Source organism: Colletotrichum tamarilloi, assembly GCF_030869305.1.
Source record: "Colletotrichum tamarilloi strain Tom-12 chromosome Unknown Scaffold_77.1, whole genome shotgun sequence".
NCBI classification, from domain to species: Eukaryota; Fungi; Ascomycota; class Sordariomycetes; order Glomerellales; family Glomerellaceae; genus Colletotrichum; species Colletotrichum tamarilloi.
The window spans coordinates 14,079-35,095 of record NW_026849460.1 but is presented as its reverse complement, the minus strand read 5'-3'; the positions used below and the strand labels follow the sequence as shown (position 1 = coordinate 35,095).

The 21,017-nt window shown below is 50.5% G+C and overlaps 7 protein-coding genes across 7 annotated transcripts; 2 read left to right on the top strand and 5 right to left on the bottom strand.

The window, feature by feature from the left end:
* Positions 1-209: 209 nt before the first annotated feature.
* CTAM01_12463 (5-methyltetrahydropteroyltriglutamate-homocysteine methyltransferase) lies at positions 210-1,486 on the bottom strand (the record flags this gene model as incomplete). Its single annotated transcript, XM_060528469.1, has 2 exons — positions 210-778; positions 826-1,486. 2 exons carry the CDS (start codon positions 1,484-1,486, stop codon positions 210-212), a joined length of 1,230 nt encoding a protein of 409 aa, XP_060376858.1.
* A 1,908-nt stretch (positions 1,487-3,394) lies between these two features.
* Positions 3,395-3,628, top strand: CTAM01_12462 (uncharacterized protein; the record flags this gene model as incomplete). The annotated part of the gene is made up of 1 exon (XM_060528468.1): positions 3,395-3,628. One exon carries the CDS (start codon positions 3,395-3,397, stop codon positions 3,626-3,628), a length of 234 nt encoding a protein of 77 aa, XP_060376857.1.
* A 666-nt stretch (positions 3,629-4,294) lies between these two features.
* CTAM01_12461 (uncharacterized protein) lies at positions 4,295-4,813 on the bottom strand (the record flags this gene model as incomplete). The annotated part of the gene is made up of 1 exon (XM_060528467.1): positions 4,295-4,813. The coding sequence occupies one exon, from the start codon at positions 4,811-4,813 to the stop codon at positions 4,295-4,297; it is 519 nt and encodes a 172-aa protein (XP_060376856.1).
* Positions 4,814-6,819: 2,006 nt separating this feature from the next.
* On the bottom strand, positions 6,820-8,066 carry CTAM01_12460 (aldehyde reductase II; the record flags this gene model as incomplete). Its single annotated transcript, XM_060528466.1, has 4 exons — positions 6,820-7,130; positions 7,182-7,304; positions 7,369-7,749; positions 7,811-8,066. 4 exons carry the CDS (start codon positions 8,064-8,066, stop codon positions 6,820-6,822), a joined length of 1,071 nt encoding a protein of 356 aa, XP_060376855.1.
* A 918-nt stretch (positions 8,067-8,984) lies between these two features.
* On the bottom strand, positions 8,985-11,778 carry CTAM01_12459 (OPT family small oligopeptide transporter; the record flags this gene model as incomplete). Its single annotated transcript, XM_060528465.1, has 9 exons — positions 8,985-9,035; positions 9,101-9,682; positions 9,748-9,930; positions 9,988-10,314; positions 10,395-10,651; positions 10,715-10,914; positions 10,976-11,247; positions 11,314-11,615; positions 11,664-11,778. 9 exons carry the CDS (start codon positions 11,776-11,778, stop codon positions 8,985-8,987), a joined length of 2,289 nt encoding a protein of 762 aa, XP_060376854.1.
* A 2,930-nt stretch (positions 11,779-14,708) lies between these two features.
* On the bottom strand, positions 14,709-14,984 carry CTAM01_12458 (uncharacterized protein; the record flags this gene model as incomplete). The annotated part of the gene is made up of 1 exon (XM_060528464.1): positions 14,709-14,984. A coding segment is annotated over one exon (276 nt), but the record flags the coding sequence as incomplete, so codon positions are not given.
* A 2,636-nt stretch (positions 14,985-17,620) lies between these two features.
* On the top strand, positions 17,621-19,546 carry CTAM01_12457 (siderophore iron transporter mirB; the record flags this gene model as incomplete). The annotated part of the gene is made up of 3 exons (XM_060528463.1): positions 17,621-17,835; positions 17,917-18,533; positions 18,600-19,546. The coding sequence occupies 3 exons, from the start codon at positions 17,621-17,623 to the stop codon at positions 19,544-19,546; spliced, it is 1,779 nt and encodes a 592-aa protein (XP_060376852.1).
* Positions 19,547-21,017: the final 1,471 nt, after the last annotated feature.

Sequence of the window (21,017 nt, the reverse complement as noted above, 5' to 3'; positions counted from 1 at the left end):
GCAGGATTGAACTCGACGCCATCATTTTGAAGTACTTTGTCATCAAAGACATTGGATTCCTAAGACTAGGTTGAAAGAAGAAAGACCAAACATCTTTAGACACGCTTGCAATCAGTAATCTACACCCGCTCTCCCTCGAGACTGTCATGTTGAATGTTACACCACCACTCTCGCCTTCATTCCTCTCACGTGTACCTAGGTAAATTCCCTTACGCCTCGCCCCAAATCTCGTCAGCAATCTTCCTAATCAAAGAAAGCTTGCTCTTCTCGTCCTCCAAACTTAACGGGTATCCGCTCTCATGCGTGCTGAAACCGCACTGGGGAGACACGCAGATACGTTTGAGCGCCTCCTCCTTGGTCTCACCGCTTCCCTTGGCGACGTACTCCGCAGCCTTGAGAACGCGGGCCTTCATCTCCTCCTTATCCTCGAGCTTGGGGATCTTCGTGCTAATGATACCCACAACGACGTTCTTGTTCTTAGGGAGGAATTGAAGGGGCTCGAAACCGCCGGCGCGCTCGGTGTCGTACTCGAGATAGAATGTGTTGACGTTGAGGTTCTGGAAGAGCTTCTTGGCGATGATGTCGTAAGAACCCTCGGCGAAGTGGCGGCCCCCGATGAAGTTGCCGCGGCACAGGTGGATACCGGTGTGCATGTCTTCGGGAAGCTTGCTGACTGTGTCGTTGTACAGAGCAATGTAGGCGTCAAGGAGGTCTTCGACGGTGCCTTCATTGTCCTTGTCCTCCTCCCAGCCCTTGCGGAACTGTTGCGAACAGAAGTCTGCGAGAGATTAGCAATTGTAGTGTTGCCGGACTCAGCTTACTCACAAGCCATGCCGGGGTCGTCGAATTGAACGTTGCGCAAGCCAGCGTCGTAAAGCTGCTGGAGTTCGGCCTGGTAAACCTTGGCAACATCCTTGAAGTACTCAGCATCGTTGGCGTACGCCTCCTTGGTGTATGCTCTGCCCTGCTTGTAGCGCATGTGGAACCAAGCTGGCGTGATCATGGTCAACTTGATGTCCTTCCACTCTTCTTTCGGCAGGGCAGCCTGCACCAAACGCAGCTCATGCAAGTTGGACTTGGACTTTGAGGGCGAGTGAGACAGCTTTCCGCCGGCGATGACAGAGTCGCCGGGCATGACCTTGCGGTCCTTCTCGATAAGGCTCACCACGTCGGGGTGGTACAGCCGGAACATGCTGGCCTCGGCATCCTGCAAGCGGGTAGAGCCTTCGAACTCATCCCACATGAGGCCCCAGAAACGGGTGCGGTTGAATTCGCCCGAGGTGACGCCCTTGATGCCCAGATCGCGCTGCAGCTGGACGACCTCGGCGACAGACTCCTTCTCGACGGCGGGAAGACCGGCTTCCTCCTCTGACAGACCCTGATCACGGATCTTGCCTTCGCGAATATCGAGGAGCTTCTGAGGGCGAAGGAGAGAGCCCATGTGCTCTGCCCTGAAAGGGGGCGCTTTGTGGAGCTTGGTGGACATTGTGGAAGGACTACTGGTATCAATGGAATGCCGGGAAGTAAGATGTATGTCTCTGTACTCTACAAAACACCCCTCACGTCAAGAATTTTAAAGGTCGCGATATCTCGGTGGGTGGCTGATCTACCTAGTGTCGAAGGCGGGGCAACCGGATTTATAGCAAACGGATTTACATGGCGGGGCAAAGTGAGGGGTCAATTCATTCAGACATGTATTGTTTGCCGATTGATGGCCAAGGTTGAGCTGAAAGCTAGTCGCCAGGGGTCAGAGTAGCTCACGTCAGCCAGTGTGAAAACCCAAATAGATGAGAAACCAGAGTTGGTAGCATTGGCCGAAAGGTTGTCTCCTTCGAAGCCGCCCTGCGCGGCCGACTCTTCGTCGGAGCTCTGAAGAATTAACTAGCTTCTGGGGTGCATTTGTCCCCTCTCCTTATTGTCCGAGAAGCAGCTTTACCCCTCATTCTCCACTTCAGTACTTCGGCAGTCGCATGGCCAACGTTGATGTAAAGTCCCATTAAGAAGACGGGAAAACCTCGTGTGTCAACCCCAAAATAGTTACTACACTCCTAACACTTCGACGTCCTGGCTTCAATTTGTGAGCAGATGAGAGAACACTGAAAAAAGAAATGAGTTGACTGAAGCACATGATAGAAGAAATGGCAAAGCTCTGACGGTAATTACAAGACAAGTATGGTCACAGCGTTACCGGGGTAGACGATAACGTTGGGGCGTTGTCGGTCGACCTTCATTTGATCGCGAAGATGTGTGTTTGTCAGAGTGGAGACTCTCTGTACAATACAGAAGACCGAGCCCTTTGCACCAGCCTTTCGCGAGCAATGTTCTTAGTTACGAGCAGGCACGGGATCAAAGCCAAAGGCACTGTTCAGAGTATGAGAGCAGCTGTCGAATTGGAGGTCCAAGCCGACCAGCGAAGCTAGGGCACGCAGTGGCCGGCAACAGTCCCTATATCAACTTGCAACAGCCCAGTCAACCTACCGTTGAAAACGGCCCTTTTCACTTTGTGCAAAATAAAGATATAGACCAATACATTTCATCACCCAAAGAACTAGGCGATCCGAACCAACAACTCTGTGATAGAGATACCAATAGCAGCTGCCATGGCTCAACGAGGTGCTTTGGCGCTTCTGAGCGATGATTCCCTGACGCTTCGCTCCATAGCAACGGAGTCGAACTGTAGGTGACATTTATTTCTTCCTTGATAGACATGAACTCTTAATCTCCGCTTGAGTGTGATTTAGTCACTAACTCGTCCCCAAACACACAGGGGAACACGCGATCTTAAAGAAGAAATTTGAGGAACTTGAATCAGTCCAGAACAAAATATTGGAAGAACAGCTGAAGTTTCTGCCGAGTTAAATATTATATAAAATAGGAAAAGCTAATTAATTGATTTCGCAGGAGAAATGAAGCTGCTTGGCCAGCATCAAAGTAGTCAAATATCGTCACCATCTCATGCAGTGTTCATGATGCTCCAGCAAGCACCGCAAGAGACGTCGCGACTTAGTTGACAGGTTCTTCAAGGCATGCGTGGAGTTTCTTCGCAGCGAATAGAGATGGCTTTAGACATCATCGGATCAGTTGCCAGGGTGGAGGGAATCAACGGAAGCGATATCGTCAAGAAAGTGACACAAATCGAAACATTTCGCATGTGATGCAGTCAAATCAGTCACAAATCCTATTTGTCCGAATTCATGAGCCCGGAAGACTGACGACACCCCTTTCAAGCGTTTGATTGTCATTAGTTGCCAGTCTCCAAGATATGTAGCCAGCCGTCACTCTTCACTACTTTTGTGGTATCCTCCGCGAGGATAGCGCGCAAGGTCGATTCCATCTTTTGCGCAGTTTGATCGTTCAGTTGCTTGAGAAATTACCAGCTGAGCGAACGTTGGCCATGGGTGTCGATTATGCGCTATTATCTGAGTGGGATTTTAACGCCTTGCGGCAGCTATTCGAGATAACTTTGTTGTCTATTCCAGGAGCGGTGGTCTTCTGCGCCATCGATGGATGTTCACGTTATCCGAACGAGGATGAACTGCAGGTCACACTGGAATACTTACTCCGGGCCTGCCAAGCACAGTCTCCCTTCGCCCTCTACACATATCCCAGCAGATACCAGAAGGCATGACGGCGGTCTTTCTTCCTGCCACCGCAAGGCAGGAAAGGCCTGGTTTGACCTATGTCTGGCAGCCGAATACGCTTTCCCGAAGGCAATTTGATGGACAACGGCCAGGAAGTCCTCAGCCTGTACTCTTCCGCAACCCCAAGGACGACTGAGGGGATAGAGAATAATAAGGTGTTGAACATGCTCTTTGAGTTGAGGCTGAAGATCACGAGCTATTAAAGCTTGCCATAATCCATCTCATTTCTTATTACCTTGAGCGCTCATTTAGATTGAAATAACCGAGATTGTTCTCCTTGAACCTTATGTGAAACACTGCACATATTCAGAGTCGAATACAACAGGTACAGCCCAGTTGATTCAGTTAGCTCACCTTCTACTCAAGTCATCATTCAAACTTCCCCTCTCAAGCCCTACGCAAGCGTGTGTAATGTGCGTAGTAGCTGGCACTGGACTCTTGCACATTATCCAGCAGTGGCAAATCCTGTTTATGGATGTCGTGAAACGACTGATACTATTGACTACAGAATGCGGCATCATTCGCTAAAGTAGGAATAAGAAGGAGTGGTGGAGGTCTATTCAGTACTTTCCGAGAACATCTCCTAAAATAAACATTTGACCCTTAAAGGCTTCTTTCAATGTAGGTATACGGGATGGTCTGGTATAATCTTTCTAGATGAGGAATACTGTTTTTCTGTCGGAATTGTCCACGAAGATTCTGTCCTTGCCTCTGAATGATGCGATTCCGATGCGTCGAAAGCTCCCATGCTCAGTCGACTTTACTTTAGCTGGGTCATTCTCACGAGAAAGAATCAGAAACGTATCCATGAAAATCGTGCCACCTTTGGCCTCCTCAATCATCCTCGTCCTGAGAAGCAAGCAAGGGTATGGGAGTCCGGAATCTACCGGATGACCGGGATCGTCGAATCGTCCTGAGCAGGTCCAAGGTATTGGGCCTTTGGAGAAATCGGTCTCTTCATCGTTGAGCAGCATGTACGGTGGATTGTATAGCATGGCTTCTGGCGGTATGCGGACTGAAATACTCTTGACAACTCCACGTATGATGAGATGACAAGACTCAATCTGGGACGTCATCGGGATTCCCTTCCACTCGATGCCAAAGGCGACCAAGTCCACGCCATTTGAGACCTTGAAGCGGCGTTGAAGTTTGAAGCCCCAATCATCTACCATGATTGGGGCGTTACAAGAAAACCAGGTCCAAGAGGGTGCTCCAGGAATACCGGGGCCCTTCCCTTGGCCATTTCTGATCCAAGCCAAGTCTCGAGCAAGATTGTCAGGGCAAATTCCGAGAATCGGTTTCTTTGAAGTTAAGTTTGTGTAGTGTTTGGTAATCCCGGCGAAAGCTTGCAGCCGGTCGGAGGCGATAGTAAAGTCTCGCTTGGAGTAATCTTCGATCCATTCAGGCCACCATTGAGAAACTTGCGTGATGGGGTATGTCGAATCACTTGCTGTAGAATGGTGGACCTGGTAGGTCTGAGTAGCTTGAGTTTCGTACAAGTATTGACACTGCCAGTGAACGCCCGACTTCAGACAGTGAAGAATCCTTGGAGACAAGATTCGCTCTTGAAGCGCCCATCCTCGTGTGCTGAGCTGTGCTTGTCGTGGAATTTCGCGGGGGTCAAGGCATTGAAAACGGATCATTCTAGTGCAAGACGTTTGGGAGTAGCCGTCCTCTCCCTTGTAGGTGAACATCCGGACTGTAGGATCTGCCTTAGCTCTTGCCGCACTCTCAGGATCATTAGTGTCTCCTGGACTCGAGTCTTTTCCATCTATAACTGCTTCCATGCTATTATCGTCTCCTGGGAAACAGCCTCCTTCGCTATCCCAAGCGTCGCTTGCTGCTATAGTGATAAGGCTTCCAGCATAGAAATCCCCCATGCGAGATGCCTCCAATTCCCACTCTGCCTGGTCATCTTGTACTATACACAAGGAGTCGATCCAAAGATAGCTGATACCTAATGAGCGGACTAATCTTATAGCGTGTCGGAAAGTTTTAGGAAGAAGGTTCTCAGGTATAGAAACGCCAAAGTCTTCTTCCGTAGCTTTTGTAGTTCTTAATGGAGTCGATGTTCCCCAGCAATAGCTCAATGTTGCATATCGCACAACGGCGGAGAGTTGCTGGAATACTTCACTCGTGGTAGACACCAGGCGTAAAGGCTGATCCGGTCTCGTATCGATGAAACGTTTTGGCAATTCTCCCTTGCGTGGTTGACAGTAGCTACCGTGCGTGCTCTCACAAGTATTCAACCAAGTCCTTGCGCATAGTATCCTGTCTTCTGCCAAAGTCCGGAGTGAATATGTCCGACCTGACATCCAGAAAGAAGGATGCTGGTATGCTACGGGAAGTGGTCAGTACATGAGTGTGAAGCTTTCTGCAGTATTGGTTTAGGAATAAGAATTGGGTTGAGACATACCCTCATCTGGATCCTGTGGCGAAATGCCTATTGATGCCTCTGAAAGATACACAAAACTGTCTCGTGTGATTTCCAATGAAACTTCAAGGCTTGCCCAGAGAATCCTACCAGTATTGTTTACCTCCAGTACTTTCAGAGCAACGGGATGTGAGCTTTCTGTTGTTACGTGCTTGAAACGCTCTCTAGCCTGGTTCAGACTGTGTTCAATCAGCAACTCCCAAAGAGCCGCGCACAACGGGCAATCTTTCTTGGAAACGAAGAGTTCTTTGGTTTCCTGCTCCCATACGATCCATGGTGTTTGGAACTTGACAAGAGACTTTAAGCGGGCGGTATACTCAATAAAATGCCGGCAAATCTTGCAAGGGTCCATGTCGGCCCCGATGTGTTGGGGTATTGACTCAGTCAATCACTCTCCGTGCTGTTCTCGAGCCCATTAAAAAAATTGAAACGAGGCATGTTGGTATCAGAAAGATCCTGATGGTCGTGCTGACCAGAAGAAGCCCAATTTGATCGAACTCGCATCTTGGCTACAAGTGACCCGTTTTCAGGCAGCAGCCGGCGCTTATGCGGGGTACATTTGTGATGCCGGTTGCTTTAGAACGTGTAGCTGAAATGCGACTTGCGGGCTGATTAGTTACTATTGGTCGATATTGATGTGAAGTATCAGCCCTAGATTGTCTAGCTGAAGGTGGCTTTTTCGATTTCAAGTTACCAAACCCCGACGTTTACACCAAAACATCGAAATCCATGAAAGCCCTGTTCTCAGGCAGAAATTTCAGCTTTGAGGTCCTCTGTGTTCATCCGCAAGCTGTCCTCCAGGGAAGTCCAACCAGGCTGTCCCATCCTCTTCAATAGTGCCTCAGCGCGGTCGACGGGCTTGATGATAACTGGGAAAGGTTCGCTGGCAAAGTTTTCGTGGATGTTCTTGCCCGGGTGCTGCTTGCGCAAGATTTTGAGAACATCATCCCAGCAGAACGACTCAGCGAAACCAAAGATGCGTTCGCTTTTGACATCAGGTAAAATAGCGGCAGCCACATGCAGAATAGCGTCGTCCTGTACATCGATGAAGTATTCTAGCACAAAGTTAGCTATAGGACTGTCCAACTTTCACTTTCAGCACTTACGGGGGTGGCTGAAGTGAGGAGGCATTCTCTGTCCCTCGAGGAAAGGCAGGATGAAACCTGAAGTAGACCTGTGTCCCTGGTTTACAACATCAAGACTCTTTCCCAGGTTCATGCTGGGCAGGACTAATATGACGGTTAATATCCGAGACCGAAAAGCATAGGAGCTCACAATGCAAGCTTTTCTTACCAGAATTGACAACGAGGTCAGGGCGTTTGGACTTGTTCTCTTCGTGGTATTTCCAAACGGCTTGCTCTTGCTCAACCTTACTGGCAACATAGACGAAAGCGCCATGCTCAGGACCCCACGGGCCCGGCGTCCAGGCCAGTTCTTTCGCGTCAGGGCTCCAAGTGTCTTCGGTCACAACCGCCCCCTTCATCTCCATGAAAGTTTCAGGATTCGCGGCTAATGTCGTTGACGATGATGAAGTTAGCACGAAGCGCTTTACGCTCGGCTCCTTGTATGAAGCCTTGAGGGCAACCAAGGCGCTCTCTTTCGCGGTCGGAATGACGTTGTTTGGGTCAGGGTCAAAGCTGACTATGGATGCCGTATGAATGAAAGCGGAGACACCTGGCAGGTATCAGCATAATAACACAGCACTCATCTACCTAACAGTAGGGGCATCAAATACTACCTTTCACGACTTCGTCATAAGCGTTTCCTGCAAGCATATCTGGAACTGAGACCAGTTCAAAGTGGCCCTTGCCATAAGTCTTTTCAAAGTAGGCGTTGAGCCAGCTGCTCTTCTCGATGTCCCGAACAGTACCGCGAACCTTGTAACCATTCTTGATGAATTGATCGGCTACATGTGATGCGATAAATCCATTGGCCCCAGTAACGAGGATCGTCGAACCGGTGGGTATCACAGGGCTTGTTGAAGTAGTCATGTTGTCGTTGTTCAATAGAAAGATCTTTGAGGTAATGCGACGAGACCTGGAACGACACGGCTGGTCTTAAATACATTTATAGAGTCCGAGAGGAGTAAATAGAGTTCTCGACCTCGTTCGAAGGTTGCTGCCCTTCAGGCTTCATCCCATCGGCCCCGTATGGGTGCCCAGAGTTCGGGCCCCGCTTACAAATGTTTGCGGAGCACGGTTTACTCAGTTACACTGTAAACCCCATGAAACTTGACTCATCCACCGAGTTCTTAAGCTACTGTAGCGGACTTTCGGAGTGTACATTATACATGATGTGAGACAGAAGACATGCAAACTCGCGAAGAGGTGCGTAAAGGCCACGCAGGCTTCCGGCCGGCGTATGCATGTGCCGCCTAGGGGCCGCATACACGGCCGAACGGTCGGAGCAGTGCAGATCATTGCTGCATTATTCAGCCGGCGATGACTCCTCCGCCGCAATGCGCGGACTTTCGGAGGTAGCGCTGACCGTCACAGTAAGCCTTAAACCCGAGCGTGTCCCAAAGCCATTGTTTCCAATAGCACTGGCGCCACTGTAAGCATCAACAATAAAGAAATTCTTTCAATTTCCATCCATGACTTTCTCCGACATAGTAGCTGCGATCATGAACAGCAATTGACAGCGCCGACCCATGACTTGACTACAGCTTCAGGCACAAACCTGGTTCAACGGGCACTTAACACCGAGTGCTCAGATGACAACACGCTCCAATAAAGGTACTAATAATTAAGATAAGTCTACTACGTAATTTAGTTTTCAAGTGCGAAGACCCCTCCGAACTTCAACTACTAGGTGGGACGCTTGCACTACGGAAAAACAACCCCCACGCAAATACCCCGCGTGCCTGTCGCTTCCCGAACCCCAAATTTGGCGTTCCATTTTCAGGTACTTTAATGAGCGCTTCGGCTCATGTAAGTGCAACTTTTCCAGTCACAAGTATCCTGCGTAAGATCATGGTTAGCATGCTATTCCCACGAGATGCTACTATAAGATGTCATGAACCTACTTTGTGAACTTCCGTACCCCACCAAGTAAGCTTCTTGGAAGCCCCGGTGTAGAATATGGCGAAGAAGATGACGATTCCAGCAATAGCAACTGAGCAGTCCAGCGCTGAGCTGAGAACAAAGTTGTAACGTCTCCACCAAGTCCTCTGCCTTCTCTTGATGAGCAAGCCAAAAACGAGACCGACAATCGCCCAGCTCCCGTAGTTCGTTCCGGACGCCGGGGGAATATAGTTGAGTCCACCGAGGAAGAGCGGAATATGGACTTTCTTCAACCACTTGGCCTCGGGGAAGACTCTCTTCCTCACCAGGTAGACGACCACGGGCAGGACGGCGCCGACGAGGAAGAACCACAGCAGCGAGCGGTACATTGCGCCATCGGCAAAGAATCTACGGGGCCCGAGAGCACCCCAAACCATGCTGGTATTGAAGTGTGTCCGAGAGAAGGGGCACGTGAAGCCGTTGGGGGCGTTTGTAGAGCAGATCCCTGGGATGTGGTTGAGAGCCCAGTTGAGAACGGAGACTTGACCCAGAGAGCCAATGACGAGGCCCACTGACTGAACGAGAAACAGTTTTCGGGGCGGAATCTACAACGATGCGTTGTCAGTACGTAAAGGGCGGCTTTGGAGGGGAAACGAGGCGAAGGACTCACGTTACAGTAGATACCCAACTTCAAGTCCTGGGCAAATGCTAGGCCTTTGATGCCAGAAATATAGCCAAGATTGAAGAACCAAATATTGGCCAGAACTTTGCCTTCCCAGATGTATCCTGCAATAATACGGCAAAAAATATCAATTTGAATCTTCATATTTGTCGTCGCATAGACCCAAGCGAGCTGAATTTGACGAATTAGCATTTCTTCATACCAGCAGCAGTTTTACAAGGTACTTACGGGAACGAAGAAGATGGCAGACACTGCGAACGCGAGGACTACTCCGTACCAGCGAAGCTGAACCGGGTAGAACTCGCAAGCAAACATCCCGAATCCTAGAGCAAGCAGCGCAGCAACCCAGTACCACCAGAGCGGGACGGCCTTGTAGCCTGGCTGAGGGTTGTGTCTAGGGACGATCTTGCCCCCGAGGAGAGCAGAAAGCTGGGTGGACCTGAACGCAGCTGCAATGTGTCGGCGTTTCTCGAGGAACAACCAGACAAAGAGTGATGCGATGGTGGCAAATGAGAGACCAAAGGTGTTGAGCGCATACGTGACGGGAAGGTAGATCTAAGTAAAAGAAGTAAGCATTCTCGTTTGAAGAGCTACTGAAAATAATATAGTATGGGGAGTTTGGGGTATTTGCGTACGTCTGAGTAGTTGGCGTATTTGACAGGATCAAAAGTAAAGTCGTCCTTTTTGTTAATCACTCTGGAAACATTGAACGTCTTTCCCAAGTTATCGTAGATGGAATTGCTCTGGATGGGTAAGTAAGCTGAGTCCCAGGTGTTTGAGTAGTACAGCGCCGGGGAAATAATGTAGATCCAGAACACCAGAGAGGCCAGGATGTTGAGAATGGCCCACGTGGGAACGACAAGCGGAGAACCAATATAGGCAATTTGACTCCCTATTTGATATTAGTATCAACGAGCTTTTCAGGACTTTGTTGGGCCTATGAGGGTTTACTTACAGTCAAACGTGAAAGGAAACAAACCGATGCCACTCTTCATGCCGAATACCTGGTTGACAACCGCATTGTTCGGAGCAATCCAGCAGACCCAGGTGAAGTAGCCCAGTGCTGGGAAGATGAAGTCTGGGAACCAGTACCAGCAAAACGAGGCAATAAAGGCGAGCATAAAGAACTTGTAGCGAGATGCCGTCCACTTTGCTCTAGGGTGCCGGTATGTCAGAATGAATTGAACTAAGCATTGAATAATGTGAGGGCACTTACTCGGTCTCGTCCTCTCTCTTGCCAGTGTGCAGCGCAGCATTGAGGGCTGTGTTTCCAAGAACACCAGGCCACAGCAATCCTGGGGGCTCAACAACCAATGCATAGCATAGTCCGGCCAGAGCGAAGCCGTAGAGAATTGTTGACAGTGTAACAGTCAACTCGAATCCCCATCCTGCCTCAAGCCCGTAAAAGACTCTCTGTTCGGTCAAGACGTCGGCACTCAGCCGAGTCAAGAAGCTGAGGTTGGCCATGATATAGACTAGGATGTTTTCCTACGAGATAACGGGTTGTTAGCGTCGGGTGTCACAGGGGCTATGACATTCAGGGATGATGCCAACCTTGTAGTTGAACGGGCCCGGGTTCAGGCTGATGCGATTACCCCTGATGTTGAAGCCCCAGTCGGGAACAACAAACTCCCATGCTTTTCCAACAGGGTATGCCAGAAATTGGATCGCTGACTGGGAGAGACTGATGGATGGGAATCGGAACGTATACAAAGTGTTGACGCCGCTACCCAAAAGGCAAAATCCAATGCCAATCACCCACATGCGGAGCGTCAGGCATGGCAGGGAAGGATCATCGGGTCTCAAACCAACTCCAGCAGCATACAGAACATCTCGACTCGGGGCGGAGGATTCGTCTAATCTTGGTCAGGAAGGAAATTTCTGAATGGAATCGTGTGTCGCACCTGAAGAACGCTTCGCTTCCTCAATGGACGTCGTCGGTGTCACAGCCTCTGGCGCGACGTCCGCGATGTCCGCCCCCTCGATGGCGGACTTTTGGTTCGCCTCGACGTTGGCCATATTCGATTGTCGAAGAAGATTGTACTCAGTTGGGACGAGATCATCAAGATTAGATCAGATTAGATGCGAAGAGGTTCCATCAGACTTTTATCCTTCCCGCTCAAAGCTTGGACCTCGGAGCCTCCGCGTCTAAGACGGGACTCGGCGACGCCAGAGTGGGAGGGGTCCCACATGTCCCGTGCCGGACTCCGGCCGTTGGCGTAAGCTTGATGAATCCGTGACTGATACTATGGGATGTTTCGAGGGTAATTGTTCGTGTTTTCTACGGAAATGGTTCCGAATATGGGAGGCATATGGCCAACCATGTCTTCAGGTGCAACGAGGAGGCATCGGAATTTCGCTCCGTTGGCATCATCCTTGATCACGGCGACCGCGGGAGGCTCAACCCATGGCCTTGTAGGGCTAAACGAGGGCCATTTGGAGTAGCGCTAATCACGCATTTGACGCCGTCCGGCCCGAGAAAGTGGTGGAGGGGACGCCGAGACGGGGATGCGGCCTCAAGATCAGATGGTTTCTCCACTCTTAAGATCTTTCTGTCCATTCAGAGGCGTTTGTGTAGTCAAGAATTCTCTTAATCGCCGACGGCTGCTGGATATTTATTCCGTTCGAGGTCAAGTGCAGCTATCGTGAGGTCAGCCATCTTGACAAACCAACAGTGTCTGTGGCGCGAGGTTTTCGCATTGGAGGTATGGGTACTGAGAGCTTCTTCGACCCAAAAAGGAGATGTCATATTTGATGACTCGCCGAATTTCCGAAGCATTGACAAACGAGATGAAGATCGATACATACGAAGCATCATTCAGAATCCGAACATACTTTATCTGTTGGGTAGTCACCCCTAGCTTATTTTAGACTTATAAGACTCGTGTGACAGACTGCTCAAAAAAATCGTTCGGTCTTTCTTCACAGATCACACCTATGACAACCTGCCGAGCTCGATACAAACAGTTGACACTATGCCGGATGCAGCCTGACACCACTAGCCACCGAGGCTCAGCGCTTCGACGAGAAGTTTTCACTAATCGCAACGATCTAACAACATTTTTCAAGCCGGTCTATCGATGGTCCGTGGAAATGGGAAAATTGCTGACGCCGGCGGCCAAAATGAGGGATAAAAAGCTCCAGTTTCTCGCTCTACCCCCTTCTTCCCGAACGAAATCCGACCAACCCCACCCGCTCTGTACCGGTTTGACCCGTTAACCCACGGCCAAACTCCGTCGACCTTGAAGAGGCCGAATCATCGTTCACCATTGACACATTTAGCCGCTCGTGGGGCCTTTCCAACCGAGACTACCTTTCCGCATTCCGCATGCATGCACGACCATGCATTCCCTCTTGCGATTCTCCAATTCTTTCCCTGAATTCGGTAACTGCGAATCCTGCAGTCCTGCAGGTTGAAGACTCCATCTGTAGTGTAAGCTGAGCTATTGGATATGACTTGGACGAACTTTCTGCAACTGCAGTCGTGAAAAGTGAACCCATGGGCAAAGTGTGGATTTGCGTGCCTTCGTCTCTTCTTTTTGAGGAGCCTCGTAGATCCTTGGGTCTCCTGTCAATAATAAGCTCAAAGTGCCAAGGCGGCTCAGCACAGGCCTGGAGCTTGCTTATCATCTCCAACAGTTGGTTCGCAGACATGACATTATGCATTCAGTTCGCATCTCGAGGCGGCGAACTCTGCTTCCAACTTCCAAGTGCCAAATGACCTTGAAGACCGGCCAACTTCCGATTCCTTCTCTAAGACACTCCGTGCTGAGAAGGATGTGGATTTGGTCCTAGTGCATTCAGGAAAGTCTAGAGCTTTAAAGATCGCAGAGTTCACTGAGGCACCACTACTTGTCTCACCATTCGCCCGAGACACTGAAGAAGGTCTAGATCTGGCTGGAGCTGCTGCCCGTCTCCATCGCGGCCTAGCCTGGGTTGGGATCCTGCTGCTGCGAGGCTGCGAGCCTTGCAGGTCCCTGCGTATTGCAGTTCCGATCTAAGTTGTACTTTGGTAGCCCATCGGGACTTTGGTTGAAATTGTCGTACCCTGTGATAAGATTCTTGCAAGGCTGTACCATCGGCGTACATTCGCTCGCGGTTCTCCCTTAGGCGGCTTCTTACAGAATCTCAAAAGGAAACCAATGACTTTCGATGATATATGTAGACTCTGAAACTACAACTCAGCCCGCAGCCCCATAGTTGTGACTTACCCAGCATATATCGAACTCTGCCATGAGTTTGTCTACTCTCTACAGGAACCACAAATCTTACCACCTATAATCCGTTCGCATCATGTAGCAATTTTCGAAAAGCTGTTACCATTCTGAGGCTTTCAACACTAGAAAGACTGAAGATACGTGGATGTTGAACTATACGAGAAAGTTGCAATGTTCTATGCTTGAAGCAAAACTCGTTTCATCAAATGTTATCGAACAGATACTCAGAGTATTATGGTGGAAATCCTGACTTAAGTCTCTACTTCCGCGCAGCAAGGAGCACCAAGACCTCAACTTAAACATTTTGAATGCAATGTCATCTTTGCTCGTCTACTTGATCGTGCCAAAGACTTGTCTTTCAGACTTTAAATGATCCCAAAACCCGGATGATCGCTCTTCTTCGCTTCAGTGTTGGCCCGGAATTCGAATTATGTCGTGAAACTCAACTCATTGGTAACCTCATGACGAGAAACAGCGAGGACTCGGTGATTTCTTTGTGTTCAATGCCTGGCCAAGACACGCCTAGTAGAGCCGTATAAGTGGTGATCTGTGCTCGCAGCTCAGACCTCTGGGCATGTTTGAGAAAGTAGCTTGACAAGGGAACTACCGACGACTCTACTGGCAATGTTTGACTTCACAAAAACTTCGTTTTGTAGCTGGGAATTAGTTTTGTCCAAGTTGTAAAAAGCGACATAAGCCAAAGCTCAGAAATCATGGCTTTCTAGAATGTTGTTAATTCGACTTCTGGTGATTCAAGCCGCACAGAGTCAATGGGTGTCTTGTCTCCGAGGCATACCTTCGGAAACTCCGAAGAAAGCGGTATTGGCTGGGTCTTTGTTTCGACAATGTCAAATTTGTTGACATACGCTCAGAGAAACTTGTCGGCAAACGCAATGATGAGCTCAGCAGAAATGCAGCCTGCTGTGTTAGATTGCTGGCTGAAAAGTTTTTGGCTGAGAAAGGCCTGGACGTCTCTTGGCGGAGCTCGATTCGGGTTGACGCGCCTATTCGTTGTTGGACCTCGTCCTAGTTCATCCGTGGACGTGGAAACTCTAAGCGAGAGGTTTTCGAGTTCATCGTAGGCTGAGGCCGTGAGTCCAGGAGAGTAATCGGATCATCCTTGGGTAACTCGGACACTGTCGTCTGCAACTCGTCTATTGCGGCTTCTCGAAAATTAGTTTTGCCCATCGTCGTAACGGTCTGGCGTGTGAGACTGAAAGATGATTTCGATGGCTGTCAAGTTGGGATGCTGTGCCGTCTTTGTTTCCTTGAGTCAGTGGGCTCGTGAGGACTTTCCCTCGGAGCACGTCGTGATAAAACCGACATTTGACGGCGATGCACATTACCTCCGATCCAGTCAGAATTGAAGTTACGAGACAACCGCCTGGGGCGCTTGTGGCAATACTAAATGATTTTTTTCCTTCTGGATCGGATTCGGCCAAGACTGTCTGGAAACTCAGCTTCTCTTGATGAGTCTGTTTTTTTCTTCTCGGGGACTGGCCATTCGGGGTATTTTCCCTTTCCAGTAACTTGCTCGGTTGGTTCGTACTTCTGACCTGTCGAAGGATGCTTCCATAAACCCACATCGCTCAGGTGTCAGTCGAGAACTGCCGCCGCTATCGATACCGGCCAGTGAGAATTTGGGCAATTGTCCTGGTCGGTCAGCGCGCCCCTGTTGGCGTTCAGGTTTTGCATTGACGGCTGAGAGACTCAATATCGCTTGACTTCCGCGACGAGGACCGATCGTGGAGCCTTTTTCGTGTCGCTCTGGCGCCGACAAGCATTTTTGACACATAGAAAATTGCATTTTATTGAAAGCGTAGTTCAAAATAACTCAGACCAACCGAACAGCCACACCGTGACACCAGAGAAATCAAACACACAACGCGCCACGTCAGCTGCGCTTAACCCACCATCACGCCCTTCTCTATGACTCGACGATTTGGGGGTTCACTCGAGATGGATAACGGCACAGTAATTAACGGCACATCATGCCGGCGTCCTGGCAATAAGTCGGACGCAGCAGCCGTTCCCGTTCCTCGCCGACCGTGGCCCGTGATCGGCGGAATCGCCCTGATGTGGCCCGAGGTACATGATAACCTTCCCTCCGGGAAAAAGCCAAGCCTACGGATCAAGACACCAACAGATCATCGCATGGTCCCATAGGGTGTCTTTTTGGAATCTAGTCCACTATGGGTGCTCATCACTACCTAGACAGATGGTAGACGGGTGACGGACAGGAGGCGAAAAAACAGAGTGAGACCGAGGACACCATCACCGCCTTGGCTCGCACTGCTCACTGCTCGATCCCACTTGCCGCGATGTGCGTCCTGGCACACCTTGTCTGCATGGATGGCGCCGAGTTTTTGGATTTCTCTTCACGGGAACAGCTGTTGATTGGCCACATTGAGGTGACAGACTACTTCTGCAAGGATCCTTGTGGTGTCACTCCAGCACTGACCGACGGGATATGACCATTCGATCGTTCATGGATAATAAGCCCGCTTGAAAGTGGGGGTTTGGCTTAGCTTGCGGATATGTGGGAGATGGTCCCTTGTTTGGTCTCGTTTTTGCACCCATGTTTTCAGCGATGCTCCCTGCATTGCCAAGTGTTGAGGGAAAAAAAAACCTTTCTACCACCAACGGCTGTGCCGCAAAATTGAAGAAAATCAAGATCGCTATTACCGGTAGTTGCAGAAGCTTAGCACTGTCCTGGTGAGCTTTTCGGGAGGCGTTCGACGGCTTCAACACTCACAGCATGAAGAGCTTCAAGGAGGGTGCGTACGATGACAAGCTCCTGAGGCATGTGAATCAGGCTGGAGATGGCATCTGGAGAGGAGGGTTACTCCCGCGCACCCACTTGCAACGTCGACCTTGGAACACGGCGGCCACATGCAGCAGGAAGCAACTGGAGAGTTGGAGATATTCTGGTGAGATGTGAGTGACCAGGAACCAGAAACCAGTCGCTCCACCCCCACCACCACGTTGGCGGCCCGACCAGACACGATGGATGATGGAGCCCTCCGAATACCAGAGTTGCAGAGACAAACCCTTCCACCTGCTTCAAGGGCCTTCACACCCTTTCACGCCACTTTTCTTCTCGAAGTTTTGCTGCCAATGATGACCGCTGAACCAACGGATTCGCTGATCCCTTCACTTTCCGGTATAAACCGCCCATCCATAACGATCCATTTACCTGGGCATTCCACAAGACGGAGTCGCAATGAGGGTCTAGCCAGCTACGCGGCCTCCGACCTAGAGCTGTCCGGCCTGGTCGATCCCACTACGCTAGCACGAACCTAACCATACCTCCGATGGGCCCCAAGGTTTGATTCGCCCCTTGCCATCTAATCTGATCATCTGATAAAGGCAAAGATTGGGCGACATCGGCTGGAGATTTTTATGGATGTTGGGACGGGGGGTCCATCTGCCAATATAGAAAGGCCCGCATAGAACCTCGTGTCCTCGATCTGAGTTTTCTCCTTCTCTTGGTTCTTCAAGCAAGGTCAAACAGGCATTCGCCTTCAATATACTATTCCTTCTTGCCAACAGCTTCCCCGTTTCCACCCTCTTGAAAACCCTGTTCGTTGGGTTTTTCTACTGTGGCACTTCGTCGCCTTTTTTCTTGCGACCGATAATCAACAATGGCTACCATCGAGCCGCAGACGGCCGCCCACCGCACAGAGGCTGGCATCGACTATGAGAAGAACATTGCCTACGACAATGGCGCCCAGGAGGTCAACCATGACACCAAGCAGGAGTCTGACGCTGAGAGCGAGAACTTCCAGGGTGGTGTTCAGCGTGTCAGAGCCATCACCTCCGTGTGGTCCAAGAAGACCATGATCATCATGTTCTGCTTGTGAGTTTCTCGCATTCCGCCACCTGGGCAACTCGAAGTGATCCCTGAAGCAAATGACTGACTTGTGTTCGTTTTGAAAAGGCTCTACCTTGTCTCCTTCGCCGATCTGCTTCTGCAGTCCGTTCAGGGCTCCCTGAACGCCTTCGTCACATCATCCTTCGGAAAGCACGGTCTCCTGGCCATCGTCAGTATCTTCGCTACTATCCTGTCAGGATGCTGCCAGCTTGTCATTGCAAAGATCATCGACGTTTGGGGACGTTCCGAGGGTTTCGCCATCATGATCCTGTGCTCTGTCATCGGTATGATCATGAAGGCTACCTGCAAGAACATGGAGACCTACGTTGCCGCCCACACCATCTACTACGTTGGCCACTTTGGCATGATGTTCGTCATTGACATCATGATCGCCGATATGACTTCGCTGCAGAACCGTATGATCATGTTCGGAATCAACGGTACCCCCACCATTGCCGTCACCTTCGCCGGCCCCAAGATCGCCGACCTCTTCTACACCAACCTCAACTTCCGCTGGGCTTTCGGTGCCTTCGCCATCATTCTTGCTGGTGTCTGCATTCCCGCCCTGACCATCATGCTGCTCATGCAGCGCAAGGCCGAGAAGGCTGGTCTCTTGGCCAAGGCTAAGTCCAACGACCGCTCTTACCTCCAGGGCTTCATCTACTACTTGATTCAGTTCGATAGTAAGTTTTTCCATTTCAGCTGATTGGAAAATTCGCGGGACCAGGCGCTAACCATGTTCCCAACAGTCATGTGCATTGTCCTCATCATTGCCATGTTCTCCATGATCATGCTTCCCTTCAACATCGTCTCCTACGCCCCCAACGGCTGGAAGACTGGCTACATCATTGCTATGGAGGTCGTCGGAGTCGTCCTCATCCCGATCATCTACATCTGGGAGAAGTACCTCGCCCCCGTCAGCTTCATTGATTACAAGTACCTCAAGGAGCCGACCCTCATCGGCGCCTTCCTTCTCTACGGAATCATGTTCATCTCCATCTTCACCTGGGATACCTACTACCAGTCTTACCTCCTGGTTGTCCACAGACAGAGCATCACCTACGCCGGATACATCCTGAACGCCTTCTCCCTGACCTCCTCCTTCTTCGGCCCCATCTTCGGATTGATCATTAGATGGACTGGTGACTACAAGTACACCGCGCTTGCTGGTGTTCCCTTCATGCTTCTGGGTACCGCTCTCCTGATTCCCCTGCGTAAGCCCAGCACCCCCGTCGGTGCCCTGGTCGTCATGCAGATGCTCAACGGTATCGGCACCGGTCTCTTCGCCGCCTGCGGTCAGATCGCCGTCATGGCCGTTGTCACCCACCAGGAGATTGCCTCCGCTATGGCCATCTACTCCCTCTTCGGTGGTATCGGTTCTTCCATCGGTTTCGCCATTGCTGGTGGCCTGTGGAACAACATCATGCCCACGGAGCTGTACAACAACCTCCCCGACTACGCCAAGAACAGAACCGCTGAGATCTTCGGCGACGTCACGATCCAGATGTCCTTTGAGGACGGCGACCCCATTCGCGACGCCATCGTTGCCGCCTACGCTGATGTCCAGCACAAGATGGTCATTGCCGGTTCTTGCTTGGTTCCCCTTTGCTTGGCCTCCATCCTTCTGTGGAAGCACATCAACATTAAGAAGGTCGAGAGCGAGAAGGGTACCCAGACCAAGGGCAACGTCTTCTAAACGAATCTGTTTTACCTTTGATCGGCCTGGGTCAACCCCAAGTCCGTATGGACCAAAATTCTCGTCATGTGTTTCTAGCCATCCGGCAGGGACTACGCATTGCGGACTCATCATACCCCTTATCCGCATGTCGAGGACCTGCTAAAACCAATGTGTTTCAATCTTCCTTGGTTGGACTCGATAAATGTACTTAATCGCATGGGCCGGCCTCAGAAAGGGGACCCGACAAATAATCTTTTTCAATATCACACTCTTATGAAGTAACCCTGTGCCCCTCGCTGTATGCTTTGTGAATGATCATGTGTTCAAGAGACATTTGAGTTTGACGAGCTTTCGTGGAAAGTGATGTCATATTACGGGGCAAGACTCAGCAAGTAATCGTGTCGCGCAGATACTGGGAAAAGGTTTCGAGAACCTCGCAACTTTATACTCAATGCGGCTCTGTTATTGTGACTGCTCTGTCACTCAGGAAACAGTTTTGGGTGAGGCCTACCTGAATACTTTTTGTAGCATCAGTATAAATCATTAATGCCACGGCTTCTATGCCGCGATTAAGAGATGAGCGAGGTTCATCTGCTTCGAACTTACCACCACTTTGCCTCAGGTTGGGTACTAAGTCAGACGACAAGTCCAGCAGCAACTGCCAGTCGAGATTGGCAGTAGGCTTCGTGGTGCATGATGATCTTATCCGGGTTGATCGTCAAGTCGAATGTACGTGGTATCTTGAGCTTCATCCACGCGACATTGACGGGGGAAGATCCCGAATCGGACAATAAAGCAGCTCATTGCCATGTGGCTTGACATGTATGGATATTGAGCTGTGGCCAAATTAAATGCTGGCGCCAGAGGCCACATGTACAGAGTCAGATATGCTCCCCCGCACAGTCCCATGAGGCATTCCTGCGCCGTGGTGTTTGGACAATCAGCAACAATTGATTGCTCCGATCCGTTGTGGGTTCAAATCTATGGTAAGATATCACTGCATGCAGCAAGAGCGAGACCCTCTGTCTCCTGTGGCGCCGCGTAAGAGCGAATGAAGCGAGGCGGTCCAATGTCAGACCGAGCGAGAGCGACGCCCACGAAGGATGCGCCAGTGAAACATTCGAAAGCCAATGGAGGTGCTAGCGCCGTTGGTCGGCACAACTCCTCTCTAAAATCCCCTCCCTGCAGCAAGCCACCCGCTTACACTCCCATCCTTCGCACCGGCCCCAACTGTACTGCCACAAGTGGAGTATGGGATACTCAGGCATATTGCTGGAGTTCATCCGTCGAGCGGTGAAATCAAGCTCACGGTGGCGTCCTTAGTGCTTCGAGCAATGGCCACTTGGTGAAGATGTCGGCACAACAGGACTCCATGAGGCGTCATCCGCGACGCCAGCCTCTCGTCTCACGGCGCGGGGTCGCAGCGTGGAAGGCATAGCATAACCTAGGAATGATAATATTGCCATGCAAGTTCGGGATAGAGAAGGAT